The 11,432-nt window shown below is 66.5% G+C and overlaps 5 protein-coding genes and 1 long non-coding RNA gene across 7 annotated transcripts in view; 1 reads left to right on the top strand and 5 right to left on the bottom strand.

Moving 5' to 3' along the window:
• Positions 1 to 2,153, bottom strand: part of SSNA1 (SS nuclear autoantigen 1) — a 122,530-nt gene extending 120,377 nt beyond the window's left edge. Inside the window, exon 1 of the mRNA XM_056133009.1 lies at positions 2,150 to 2,153. The gene's annotated coding sequence lies outside the window, so the exon portion shown is untranslated. The remainder of the gene's footprint in view (positions 1 to 2,149) is intronic.
• On the top strand, positions 1,343 to 2,768 carry CLIC3 (chloride intracellular channel 3). Its single transcript, XM_056132998.1, has 6 exons — positions 1,343 to 1,434; positions 1,754 to 1,863; positions 1,931 to 2,056; positions 2,131 to 2,237; positions 2,313 to 2,488; positions 2,575 to 2,768. The coding sequence occupies exons 1-6, from the start codon at positions 1,399 to 1,401 to the stop codon at positions 2,731 to 2,733; spliced, it is 714 nt and encodes a 237-aa protein (XP_055988973.1). The 5' UTR covers positions 1,343 to 1,398; the 3' UTR covers positions 2,734 to 2,768.
• Positions 2,769 to 3,272: 504 nt separating this feature from the next.
• On the bottom strand, positions 3,273 to 4,651 carry PAXX (PAXX non-homologous end joining factor). Its single transcript, XM_056132999.1, has 7 exons — positions 4,476 to 4,651; positions 4,350 to 4,410; positions 4,220 to 4,269; positions 3,953 to 4,143; positions 3,818 to 3,883; positions 3,596 to 3,680; positions 3,273 to 3,423 (listed from the first exon to the last, which is right to left on the bottom strand). The coding sequence occupies exons 1-7, from the start codon at positions 4,598 to 4,600 to the stop codon at positions 3,384 to 3,386; spliced, it is 618 nt and encodes a 205-aa protein (XP_055988974.1). The 5' UTR covers positions 4,601 to 4,651; the 3' UTR covers positions 3,273 to 3,383.
• Positions 4,652 to 7,049: 2,398 nt separating this feature from the next.
• LCNL1 (lipocalin like 1) lies at positions 7,050 to 8,639 on the bottom strand. 2 transcript variants are annotated; one of them, XM_056133002.1, is made up of 7 exons: positions 8,349 to 8,639; positions 7,972 to 8,111; positions 7,788 to 7,861; positions 7,573 to 7,683; positions 7,381 to 7,482; positions 7,259 to 7,284; positions 7,050 to 7,091 (listed from the first exon to the last, which is right to left on the bottom strand). In XM_056133002.1, exons 1-7 carry the CDS (start codon positions 8,445 to 8,447, stop codon positions 7,089 to 7,091), a joined length of 555 nt encoding a protein of 184 aa, XP_055988977.1. In that variant the 5' UTR covers positions 8,448 to 8,639; the 3' UTR covers positions 7,050 to 7,088. The 2 variants fall into 2 exon arrangements, with proteins under 2 accessions (XP_055988977.1, XP_055988976.1); XM_056133001.1 differs by lacking the exon at positions 7,050 to 7,091 and having other exon boundaries at positions 7,203 to 7,284.
• Positions 8,640 to 9,149: 510 nt separating this feature from the next.
• On the bottom strand, positions 9,150 to 10,010 carry LOC130040902 (uncharacterized). The gene is made up of 3 exons (XR_008795030.1): positions 9,914 to 10,010; positions 9,449 to 9,474; positions 9,150 to 9,251 (listed from the first exon to the last, which is right to left on the bottom strand). It is a non-coding gene; the product is annotated as an uncharacterized LOC130040902 (long non-coding RNA).
• A 45-nt stretch (positions 10,011 to 10,055) lies between these two features.
• Positions 10,056 to 11,210, bottom strand: PTGDS (prostaglandin D2 synthase). The gene is made up of 4 exons (XM_056132686.1): positions 11,065 to 11,210; positions 10,719 to 10,858; positions 10,558 to 10,634; positions 10,056 to 10,207 (listed from the first exon to the last, which is right to left on the bottom strand). The coding sequence occupies exons 1-4, from the start codon at positions 11,182 to 11,184 to the stop codon at positions 10,056 to 10,058; spliced, it is 489 nt and encodes a 162-aa protein (XP_055988661.1). The 5' UTR covers positions 11,185 to 11,210.
• Positions 11,211 to 11,432: the final 222 nt, after the last annotated feature.

The following is an 11,432-nucleotide window of genomic DNA, read 5'->3' as shown; positions in this document are numbered from 1 at the left end:
AACTTGGCACTACAGCATCAGTGGGACAGGGGCTCCTTGTGGCAGTAGGAGACTGAATTCTTTCCAGGCCAGGAAGCCATGGTCATCTGGCCTTTGGGGGTACAGCCAGGAAGCCATGGTCATCTGAACCTTGTTTGCTTGGGTCTCCCAGCAGGGTTCAGAGCCCAGGGGTCACTTCTGATTGACCGACTGGTCATGCTCGGGCAGGCAGTCGGGATGCAAGGTCTCACACTCAGGGTCCACAGCCTGTGCTAGAGGCTGAAGCTCGAGGCTGGCTTGCAGGAGCCGTAGCTCAAGCTCCGGCATCCCAGATGGTCCCTGCACTCACTGAGTGATTCCTGAGCACAGTGCAAGGGGTAAGCCCTGAGCACCACTGGGTGTGCTCCCCCCCCAAAAAAAGACAAAAAACGTGTAAGTTTTTGGACCTAGGTGGATCGATGTACCGCTCACCTTCAGCCCTGTCCCCTCACCTGTCTGGGGTGGCCCTACGCGGGCACTTTCCATCCAGGACTTCTCCCTGCCCCTGCCCACTGCTGAGGCCTCTCCATCCTCACACGTTCCTCCCCGCAGACCCGTGTCAGAGGTCACCTCCAGGATCTGTTTTCTCTCCTGTGTGAGGCTATCTGCAATTGCAAAGCATCCAGTAAGATGCCCAGGCTCACCCATCCCGGAGTGAGGCTCCACACGCCGGGCAGCACCCTCTAGCACCCCTGGCGCTTACAGGGCGCGGTGCCTCTCGCTCCCTGTCATGTTGGCCTCCAGGTCGGGCATTCCCAGTCTCCAGCCGGGTGCCTGCTGAAGGCTGTAGGGCAGGGGCCCCTTTCCAGCCAGCCGGCTACACACGCGCACACGCACTGCAGCCCCGAGTGTTGTCGAGCCTGGTCCACAGTGGGGGTACCTCAGAGTGCACCTCATGAGGGCCTGGGTGCGGGCTCGAGGCATGGGGCAGTGGGTCAAGCCAAGCCGTGTCTCCTGTGCCAGCCTGCCCAGCAGGGTCGTCGGCCGGGTCTTGCGGTGGGTGTGTGGACTGTGGGCGCGCCAGGGCTGGTGCGGGGTGCCCTTGCGACTTCTCCAGTCTGGCCCCTGCGGTCACCCTCTCCACTCCCTGCGTTCTGGGCCGGGGCCCAAGACAACTGGAGGTGCTGGAAGGCAGCGATCACAGCCGGGTGGCCGGGAGGCGCTGACCAAGCGCCTGGTCACGTTGGCACCCCCGCGGCGCTCAAACCGGCAGGGGCGTCACCAACTCCGCGACGTCACGCCCTTGGCCCGCCTCCCGCCGGTCCGGCGCCGCGCGGGCTGGGCCCCCGGCGGCTCGGGGGCGGGGCGCGGGCGGCCCGGGGCGGGGCGCGCAGGGGCCTTAAAGCGCCGCCCGCCGCCCGCCGCGCGTCAGCTCCCGCCATGGCCGAGGGTGCTCAGCTGCAGCTGTTCGTGAAGGTGCCAAGGGCGCGGCTGGGGGCTGACAGCGCGCCTAGGGCCGGGGGTCTGTGTGGCGGCGGCCGTGGCTGGGGCAGCGGGGCGCTGGGCACCCAAGGCGGGGCTGACCCGTGGGTCCCCCGGAGACCCCCGGCCCCGGCCCTTCCGACCTGGGGGCGTCCAGCGTGTGGCCGTCTGGTGGGCGAATCACTCGCCCGCCCCACCTGCCTGGAGGCCCCGTCCCCCTGCCCAGGGGCCAGGGAGCGGTCAAGAGCAGTTGCGGGCCGCTGGTGGGGCCTGTCAGGGCGGCGGGATCCCTGAGCCTGCCTCTCCCCGCCAGGCGAGCGAGGACGGCGAGAGCGTGGGCCACTGCCCCTCCTGCCAGCGGCTCTTCATGCTCCTGCTGCTCAAGGGGGTGCCCTTCACCCTCACCACCGTGGACACGCGCAGGTGAGCCCCGGCCGGCCCCGGCCCGCCGCTACCCAGCCGCCACTGCCCCTCTGCCTCCTGCCCGCAGGTCCCCCGACGTGCTGAAGGACTTCGCCCCTGGCTCCCAGCTACCCATCCTGCTCTACGATGGCGAGGCCAAAACGGACACACTGCAGATCGAGGAGTTTCTGGAGGAGACGCTGGGGCCCCCGGAGTGAGGGCCTGGGCCGGGCAAAGGGGTCCCGGGGGTAGGGCGGGCAGCTCTGACGAGTCCCTGCCCGCCCGCAGATTCCCTGGCCTGGCGCCCCGCTACCGCGAGTCCAGTACGGCAGGCAGCGACATCTTTCACAGGTTCTCGGCCTTCATCAAGAACCCCGCGCCGGCACAGGACGAAGGTGAGGCAGAGAACAGGGCCAGGACGGGCCGGGTAGCGCAGCCCCCGCTGGCGCCTCAGGGTCCCCTGCCCCCAGCCCTGTACAGGCAGCTGCTGCGCGCCCTGGCCCGGCTGGACCGGTACTTGCGCACGCCCCTGGAGCACGAGCTGGAGCACCAGCCGCAGCTGCGCGAGTCGCCACGCCGCTTCCTGGACGGGGACCGGATGACGCTGGCCGACTGCTGCCTGCTGCCCAAACTGCATGTCGTGGACGTGAGCGCAGGCGGGCAGGGGCGGGCGCGGGCAGTGCAGGCAGGCGCAGCCTCACACACCCACCCCCACCCCCGTCCTGCCCGCAGACCGTGTGCACGCACTTCCGCCACGCGCCCATCCCCGCCGAGCTCCGCGGGGTCCGCCGCTACCTGGACAACGCGCTGCAGGAGAAGGAGTTCAGATACACGTGCCCGCACAGCACCGAGATCCTGGCTGCCTACAGGCCTGCCGTGCGCCCCCGCTAGTGCCCTGCCCGGCCCACTCCTCTGCAACCCCATAAATGCGTCTCTGCCCCAGCAAGCGTGTCCTGACATCCGAGGGACAGTGGCCTCGCGGGTTCCGGCACAACCCACCCTGCCCTGTGGGTCGCCCAGCTCCAGACAGTCCCAAACATGGGGCAGAGAGCCCGTGGGCGGGGTGTGGTCGCACCTGTCAGGGACGGTGGGACTGGAATGGGCTCTCAAACCAGTCAGGCGGGGTGGGGCGGTAGGACTGCCGACAAGGGTGGGGAGTTGGGCCCTGCCAGGCCACTCTAGGCCAGAGGGCAGGGTGCCCACATTCCACAGCTCTGCATCTTACACCTGCTCTGCCAGGGGCCAAGGGAGCTGGCACCTGCAGGATGGGGCAGGACAGGGTGAGAGGGGTCTGCATGTGACGTGTGTCCCAGGATGGGCAGGCCGGCAGTGGGCAGCCCCAACCCACACAGTGTGTGGACTCCACACCCCAGTCAGCCCCAGAGCCACGGTCCAGCCAGGACTTCACCCAGGAAGCATTTATTTGATGGTGGGCATGTTTCTGGGGGCTGGTAAGGAGGTGAGGACTGGGGGAGGAGGAGGGGCCTCAGGGCTGCCCGCCCACCCCAGCAGGCACCTGGCGGGCCTCACGTGCTGTACCTTCAGGGGTCCTCAAAGTCTACACCAGCAGCTGGTTTCTTACTGGGGGAGAAAGAATACTGGGTGTGCAGGAGACAGGTGGGCACGGTGGGTGGGTGGGGGCACAGCGAGCAGGTGGACCAGTGGGTGTTGGGCATAGCTGACAGGGGGCAAGTGGGCATGGGGGGTGGGCACAGTAGGCAGCTGGGCACTGGGGGAGTTGGGCACTGGGTACCTCTTGAAGCCAGGGTTGATGAGGGATTCTCCTGGACTCCGCTTCCTGACCCCGGGCCCAGGACCGCCTCTCTGGGGATCAGGGTCTGGAGGGAAGGGGGAGGTGGGGAGAGGAACGCCTGATGAGCTCAGGGTCACGAAGCCTCTCCACGCAAAGACTAATTCTAGGAGACTGAGTCTCTGACCCACAGGGCACCCCTCACGCACAGGTGAAAAGTCTTACCCTGCAGGAAGAGCTGAGGTCCCAGTGCCCTGGGGCTCTTCCTCGGGCTGGTGGTTGCCTCCACAGCTGAGGAAGAGTCAGAGTGAGGGCGCAGGCAATGGGACCCCCATAAGCGGGGCAGGGGTCCCCTGCTACCTGCCAGCCGCCGCTCCAAGCTGCACACGCGCTCTGCCAGACCCAGCGTCAGCGCCTGTATCCTGGGCGCCGCCTCGGACGCAGGCACCTTGGAGAGCTCAAAGTGCAGTGCCGAGGGCCCCACGGAAAGGGTCAGAGAGGCCCGCTCCTCCTGCAGACTGAAGGCCACAGCGCTCTGCTCACAGGCTGTCCTGCGGAAGGAGCGGGGGGTGCTGAGCGCGCGGCCCGGCGCCCCCAGCCCCGGGCGCCCCCATGAGCGGGGCTCACCTGAACCGCGGGCCGATGTCCTCGCTCGCACTCAGGCCGGAACGGACTTTCTGCAGGGCACAGGGGCGGTGACCCGCGGTGACCGCGGCCCGCGCCCCCCGTCCTCCGCCCACCCCCTGCCCGGACCCACGTGCGCCGCCAGGCTGTCCGGGGTGAAGTCGGTGCTCCAGAGCTCCGCGGCGTCCGTCACACTGCGGCGGGAGGGGCGGTCAGGGGGTCCCCGCGGCGTGCGCCCGCCCCCCGGGCCCGCACTCACCACAGGTTGAAGCCAGCGCGCTCTCCTTCCCCGCCTTCCTCGCCCTGGCAGTAGCACACGAAGCGCGGGGGCCCGGGGCCCGGCGGCAGCGTGCAGACGGCCGGCGGCGGCCGGGACAGCGCCATGGGCTCGGGAGCACAGCGGCGCCTGCGCGGGCCGGCGCTTCCGGAACCAGGAACGGGGCGGGGCTTCCGGAGCCGATGGGGCGGGCCTGGGCGGAATGGGCGCGGGTCCTGGAGCCTATGGGCGGACCTGAGCCGAGTGGGCGGGGGCTTCCGGTGCCTGTGGGCGGGGCTTCTGGAGCAAATCAGGCGGGCCTGGGCAGAGTGGGGGGTCTGAGGATGGAGGGGCGGGGCCCAGCCAGGGGCAGGGCAGGGTGAACAACTTCAATAGGTGTGCGGGGCGTGGCGGGGGGGGAGTTACGTGCTCCTTCCGTAGGCGGGGCCTGTGGGAGAGGCGTCTGGTTATAGGCTGAGATGGGGAGGTGGGTGGGGATTGGCCCTCGGGGCGTGGCCTTCGGGAGGAGCTTGGTTATGGGTGTGGCCTTCACGTGCGCGGTGTTCGGCGTGGGGCGGGCTCTGAGCTGAGCTCCAGCCTGTGGGACCCCTCACCAGGGGCCCAGCGCCGCCCCTAACACGCGTGGAGACTGATTTGGGCTACCCACTCCTGCGCCCCCGCTATTCCCGGCAAACCCAGGGTCTCCCCTGGCCTAGCCCAGGCCTCTGGCCCCTCCAGCTGGCGCATCATCACTGGCCCTCTTTCCAGGCAGACACAAATTATCCGATCCCCTCATCTTAACAGTCGAAATCCGTAAGTGACTAAAGTACAGAGCCACCCACTGCTCACGTTGCCAGCACTGCGGTGCCTCCTTGAGAGCACCTGACCAGCCAGACTGGGATCCTGGCTTCCAAACTCCTGGCTCTGCACTCAGGAATCTTTCCTGGCGGTGCTCGGGAGACCATATGGGATGCCGGGGATACCAGCACCCCTTAAGGCCCCCTTACCACTGCCAGGAATTATCCCTGAGTGTAGAGCCAGGAGTAAGCTCTAAACACCACCAGGTCTGGCCCCAAAATTAAAACAAAACAGAAGAAAAACTAAAAAAAGAAAGAGAAAATGAAGGAAAGGAAAAGAAGTTTGGCCAGAGCGATAGTACAACTGGTAGGACATTTTCCCCAGTTAGATCCCCAGAAGCCCATCCGTTCCTGAGCACCACCAGGGGTGATTCCTGAGTGCAGAGCCAGGAGGAACCTCTGAGCATCGCTAGATGTGGCGCAAAAAGCCAAAAAATAAAGAGCTCTTTCCCACTGCCCTGGTCAGGGACACGCCATGGTGGCCACAGTGCTTCCTAGGTGAGGTGACCTTGGGGCTGGAGCAATAGCACAGCGGGGAGGGTGTTTTTCTTGCACACAGCCTACCCAGGTTCGAGTCCCAGTATCCCATATGGTCCCCCGAGCACTGCCAAGAGTAATTCCTGGGTGCAGAGCCAGGAGTAACCCCTGAGCATTGCTGGGTGTGACCCAAAAAGCAAAAACAAAACGAAACAAAAAAGGTGAGGATGGGCCTGGCTGCCATGTCCTCTGAGTGGGAGAGTCATTTTGCTGCTCAGGGGAGTGTGGATCCACACTGTCCCTGGACACAAAGGGACAGTCATCTCGGAGATGTGACCCTTCTGTTGCTTCTGCCCTCCTGCAGAGACCAGATGTGGGCCTGGGTGCACCTCTGGAGATAAGGAAGCTGGGGGTCCCAGGAAGCCCTGTCTTGACTTTGGGCCTTGGGCAGGAGCTAGCTGGAGTGGACAGCAGCATGGCTCTGGCGTCCCAGAGATCTAATGACCGACGAAGCTGGAGATACTGGAGCAAGAGACTTTAGGGGTGGGGAGGAAGACTGGCAGAGCCGAAGGAGGGGTGCCAGGCAAGCACAGGGGGCAGTGGCAGACGGGGCTTCCACAGGTGTGCACACCACTGTTCTGGGGGTCCCCGTGAATGCTGGTGTCCAGCAGGACTCTGGGGAGCTGTCCATCTCAGCCGGAGCCCCGGGGGGCAGTGAAGGCTGTCTCGGGTTATGGGGTGCTCCAGACCCTTCCCATTTCAGAGGGAGTCCAAGGAGGAGCAGAGACAATCCTGGGCTCCTCATGCCCGCAGCCGCAAAGGACCAGCCAGCCCAGCAGCTTCTCAGAAAGGCTGGGGCAGGAGTGGCCAGGGCGGGGACTCTTGGGGACATCAGGGTCTGGTGCTGGCCGAGGGTTCCTTGGGGTGCTGGGCATGCTCGTCCCGCCCAGGTGACATCAGTGCTCCCAGTGTCACACCACAAACGGGACTGCCGTGCAGGAGAGACGGGCAAGAGCCTGAGGGGCTCTGCTGGGACCCCCGGCCAGGGGCATGTCTGAGGTCTGGGTGACGAGACCTGGTGCCCCTCCCAGGCAGTGCCAGGCCTGGAGGGACGGTGTCCCCCCAGCTGGTGCCCTTGCCCTGGCTGCCACAGGATCTGCCGCATCTCAAAAACACACACACACTCAGAAACACTTTCAGCTTGTTTATTGTGCTGGGGTCAGGCTGGGTGGAGGCGTCGCCTCGCGCTGCAGCTTGTGGTCCAGCGTCCTGTACTAGGTGCTCACTGCAGAGGGGCAAGGGCCATGGCTGGGTAGGATGCTCGGCCCAGCCTGCCCCCACCCCACCTTCTCTAGGCCCACCCTAGTTCTCGACGAGGGCGAGGAGCCCTGGGGTCGCAGGGAGCTGGCAAGGCTACTCTGGGGAGAGGTCTTGCCTACTCTTCCCACTCACCTTGGAAATGGTGCCGGCACACTGGTCTGTGGACGAGAGGAAGTGTTCAGAGCCTGCCCGAGCCAGTTACCCGCCCCTCAAGGCCTGGCCTGCCCCTTCCGGGCTTGGGGGCTCCCGCTCACCCGTCTTGGGCAGTATGGCACCCTGGCTGGGGTTCAGGCCCACTTGGGGGGCCAGCTGCTGCATCTTCTGGGCGCCTTCTGGAAACATCTCCGGATTTCGGCCTGTGGGAGAGCAGAGCCAGTGAGGGCGGCGGGTCGGGTGAGGGTCCCCAGCCCCTGGCGCAGACCCGAGGGGTGGTGGGCACCGCCTACCATAGAGCTGCAGCCACACATTCCTGGTGCCTGCCTTCTGCGTCTCCACGTACAGCACCGCATAGTTTCTGTAGTCTGTGGCCACCACCCTGATGTCTGTCTGGGCCATGGCTGCAGGGGCAAAGGAGGCTGAAACCCCTCCCAGGGCACCATCTAGGGTCCCCGGACGTCCCGCCCTGCATGCCCGGTCAGTGGCTTCGCCCCACCGGCCTCACCTGCATCGCTGAACTGCCCGTCCACGGCGCCCTTGGCGTAGGTCGTGTCTATCTTCTGACACCCCCCGTCTGGCCTGTGGAGGGGCCACAGCACCCTGAGGGGCGACCCTACCCCCCTGCACCGAGGCCGCTGCCCACCCCACGCCAGCCCCCTCAGCCCCCGGGGGGCGCCAGAGTCACTCACGTGGGGTAGCCAAGCTTGAGGGCCAGGTCGCCGTTGGCCGAGGGGGTGACCGAGACCATGGGCATCTTCATGTTGTCCTTATTGTCCTGGAAGTCCTGGTCGTCCGACGCCATGCCCACCACGTACCAGACGCCCTGGAACTGCAGCCAGTAGGCAGGGTGAGGGGCCACAGCCCCAAGTGCTGGGGGGGGGGGCGGCGATGCTGCAGGGCTGGGCTTCTCCCCTGAAGGGCAGCCGAGGGGCTCCCTCCTGCCCCCAGGCTGGACACTGGGTGGGCTGCCCCAGGAGCACGGATGGGTCGGAACATGGCCAGGCCCAAGGTGTGTGGGGAAGGGCTGGGCTGGGGGTCTGGCTCAGGGCCGGGGCTACGGACGCACCTGGCTGGCATCAAAGCTGGCCTGGATGGGAACCTCGGCCTGGCCTGGGGTCACCCTGAGCAGGGCAAGGATGGAGCCGGCGAGCAGGGCCTGCAGCATGGTGGGGCTGGATGCTGGTCTGAGTGAGCTACACTCGGTGGCTCGGGCCTTTATGCCCCTGAGATGCCCCGGGGTGCTGGCGGACCTGGGCCTGTGCCCACGGCATGACAGGCCCCAGATCAAGTTGTGCCCTGCAGCAGCTTGGCAACCACTGGCACAACCCTCCCACCCCAGCACGGCCAGCAGCAGGAGGGGTAGACCCTGGCTGGGCTGTCCGCCCCCTTCTCCAGGAAGCCCACCCAGACCCCTTCCTGCCTTTGAACCTGATACCTCCTGGTGCCCAGGTGAGGGGGCAGGGGGCAGACACACGGGCGTGGTCCCAGGCTGGCAGTGTGCGGGGAGCAGGGGGCAGAGGGTCAGGCCACGTGGGGACACTGGGGGTGGGCAAGGCTGTATGCCAAGACCTGGCAGCGGACGGCAGAGGGTCTGGTCCTGCCCACCCTTCCCCTGTCGGGGTGACGGACATGCAGCCAGTTCCCCTCTGTCTCCTGAGGCCTTCTCTGTCCATGGCTAATCCCAGCCTTCAGCACTGCCCTGACAGCAAGATCCGGTGCCACTCCCCAGGGGCAGTGAGGGCCGCTCCGGCACATCTGACCCCAACACCCTGGGCGGCGCCACCCCAGGAGCCCTGCGGTCAGGGCCGACAGGGCAGGGAGGACAGACAGGCAGGGGCCAGCAGGTTGATTGCTTCTGGACTTTATTGGGGTGCAGATAGCGGGGTGAACTGGGGCAGAGGCTGCGTGGCCGGAGCTCAGTGTGCTGGCGGAGGCAAGATGGCCGGTCCCGAGGGCTGGGGTCTCCTGGCTGGGACATGGCAAGCAGTGGGCGAGGCAGGGCCTCACTGCCCTGCTGGGACCTGGCCCCAGCTCCTCTCAGCTCAGGCAGAAAGGTCTCACCATGGCCCTCCCCCTCCCCCCCCACTCCCGCCCCCATGACCCCAGACCCAGTGGAGTGACCTCCCAGGAACTGCTGGGAGGGTAGACAGCGCCCCCCTCACTCACCTATCAGTGGTAATTGATGCATTGTTCTGGCAAGAGAAAGGCCCAGGAGCCCCTCAGCTCCTGGGGGGCAGTGCAGTGCGCACAGCCCCCGAAGAGCTGGGCTGACCCTTCAGCCGCCCCCCCCCCCTTCCCACTTGGCCTCTACCGGGGCCAGCTGCCTGCCTCCCCTGGGAGGCCCAGTGCAACCCCCTGAGGCACCCTTTCTGCTGCCCCCCACACCAGAGGCTGGGGACCCCTGCATTGTAAGACTCGGCCCAGGCGGGCACACAGGGCACTTGGGACATCTGGGGAGGGGGGGCGGGTGCTCCTGCTGGCCAAGGTCCCGGTGGAGGACAGGCTGTGCCCACTTCGGAGGACGGAGCCCAGTGGGCGGTGTGATCACAGGAAGCTGCCCCCTCCCCGCAGAATCAGGAGACTGTGTTCCCGCTAATCTGCGCTGACCCCACCCACAGATTAACGGCCTACCGGCCTTGGGCAGGAACACAATGGACTCGTCTGTCAAGCCCAGGGACTTGACGAAAGTGGTGAACTTCTTCCTCAGCACCTCCGTGGCCGGGCTCTGCGAGCGACCTGGGCAGAAAAGGTGGCTCAGGAGGGGGCCACCCCCTCACCCCGTCTGAGACCCGCCCACGGAACACATACTGTAGAGGGTGGCCATGAGGAAGTCCCGGCTCTCGCCGCCCGAGCTCTGGGTAAAGAGCAGGGCGTACTGCTCGTAGTCCGTCTCCACCACCGACACCTCGCGGGTGCCGCTCCAGCCTGGAACCACAGGCGGACACTGAGGCTGAGGCTGCCAGGGGCGCCCCACTCCCCCGAGGCTCCCCAGCCTCGGCGAGGAGTTGGTCAGTGCCCTGCCTTCACCCCTTGCACAGCTGTAAGCTCTGGGGGTCCAGCATGCCCGAGCCCAGGCAGCACCCACACTCCATGTAGGGCTCAGGCAGAGGAGAGCTGGGTGCGGGTGGGGGTGGGGTGCCTGGAGTGGGAGGGGCCCAGCGCAGACAGCTGCCACCGGGGGCCACACTCAGCCTGCTCACACTTATCCCTGGCACTGTGATCAGGGACCCCTCCCGCAGCCAGGGGGCTGGGGGCCAGCCCTGGCCTGCACTTACGGAGGCTGGTGTGTCGGTAGCGACCCGGAGGCCCATCGCGCTCCAGCAGAAGGCTCCACGTGTGGCACTGCGTCTTCCTGCAACAGATCAGCCACTGGTTAGGGGACTTGAAGACCGGGAGACAGGGAGCGCGGGCGCCCAGGGGCCCGCCCACGTCCCACCTGAAGTAGGTGATCGTCATGTTGAGGGTATTGTCCTCGGGCTGGACCACGACCGACTTGCACATGGACATCTTCTCCTTCTTCTCCAGGAACCAGGTGGAGTTGGAGGCCAGGCCCACAGTGAACCAGATCCCCAGGAACTGTGGGATGACCCCTCCCTGGTTGGCCTGGACGGGCTGGGACCCCAGGCTGCGTGGCCCTGCCCAGGCCCCCGTGCCCTTTGCTGTCAGGCTGCGGGTGAGCGCGCTGTGAGCATGAGCGGACCCCAGCCTGGCCCGGGGCTCCCACACCCACACGCCCTGGGGCCCTTGTGATGCTTCCTCCCTCCTGGCCAGGAGCCCCTCACCTTCTGCTGTTTGAAGTTGGGCTGCAGGGGCACACTGCTCTGGCTGGGAGTGGGCAGGACAGCCAGGAGGGCCAGCAGGGCCAGCGCCATCCAGGGCAAGGACGAGTGAGAGGCCGCCATTCTCGGGCCGGACGGTAGCCTGTCCAGGAGAGAGGCAGGCACAAGAACAGGCCAGGACCCTTATTTATGCGCCTGTTCTGGCCTCTGCCCAGGCCCCGGCTGGCCGCGGGCACCTCGTGATGCTGTGTGGGAGGACAGTGCCCAGGGCCAGCTGCAGCCTTGCCCCCACAGAGCTGCTTATGTAACAGGCCTGACCCCGCAGACCTCCCCCAGCCATGGTGCCTGGGGCCACTGCAGGTGGGGTCTGG

Source organism: Sorex fumeus, unplaced genomic scaffold (genome assembly GCF_029834395.1).
Source record: "Sorex fumeus unplaced genomic scaffold, SorFum_2.1 ptg000095l, whole genome shotgun sequence".
NCBI lineage: Eukaryota > Metazoa > Chordata > Mammalia > Eulipotyphla > Soricidae > Sorex > Sorex fumeus.
This window is presented reverse-complemented; position numbering and strand designations above follow the sequence as displayed.

Excerpts from the sequence above, each read along its gene's own strand:
- CLIC3 (XM_056132998.1), top strand. The coding sequence starts at position 1,399 with ATGGCCGAGGGTGCTCAGCTGCAGCTGTTCGTGAAG. Across the intron at positions 1,864-1,930 it reads ACCACCGTGGACACGCGCAG|GTCCCCCGACGTGCTGAAGG; the intron begins GTGAGCCCCGGC and ends TCCTGCCCGCAG. Across the intron at positions 2,238-2,312 it reads CGCGCCGGCACAGGACGAAG|CCCTGTACAGGCAGCTGCTG; the intron begins GTGAGGCAGAGA and ends CCCTGCCCCCAG.
- PAXX (XM_056132999.1), bottom strand. The coding sequence starts at position 4,600 with ATGGCGCTGTCCCGGCCGCCGCCGGCCGTCTGCACGCTGCCGCCGGGC. Across the intron at positions 4,411-4,475 it reads CGCGCTGGCTTCAACCTGTG|TGTGACGGACGCCGCGGAGC; the intron begins GTGAGTGCGGGC and ends CTCCCGCCGCAG. Across the intron at positions 3,884-3,952 it reads CTTGGAGCGGCGGCTGGCAG|CTGTGGAGGCAACCACCAGC; the intron begins GTAGCAGGGGAC and ends ACTCTTCCTCAG.
- LCNL1 (XM_056133001.1), bottom strand. The coding sequence starts at position 8,447 with ATGCTGCAGGCCCTGCTCGCCGGCTCCATCCTTGCCCTGCTCAGGGTG. Across the intron at positions 7,483-7,572 it reads TGTGTGGCTGCAGCTCTATG|GCCGAAATCCGGAGATGTTT; the intron begins GTAGGCGGTGCC and ends GCTCTCCCACAG. Across the intron at positions 7,285-7,380 it reads TGCCATACTGCCCAAGACGG|ACCAGTGTGCCGGCACCATT; the intron begins GTGAGCGGGAGC and ends TCTCGTCCACAG.
- PTGDS (XM_056132686.1), bottom strand. The coding sequence starts at position 11,184 with ATGGCGGCCTCTCACTCGTCCTTGCCCTGGATGGCGCTGGCCCTGCTG. Across the intron at positions 10,635-10,718 it reads ATGACGATCACCTACTTCAG|GAAGACGCAGTGCCACACGT; the intron begins GTGGGACGTGGG and ends GATCTGTTGCAG. Across the intron at positions 10,208-10,557 it reads CTACCGACACACCAGCCTCC|GCTGGAGCGGCACCCGCGAG; the intron begins GTAAGTGCAGGC and ends CTGTGGTTCCAG.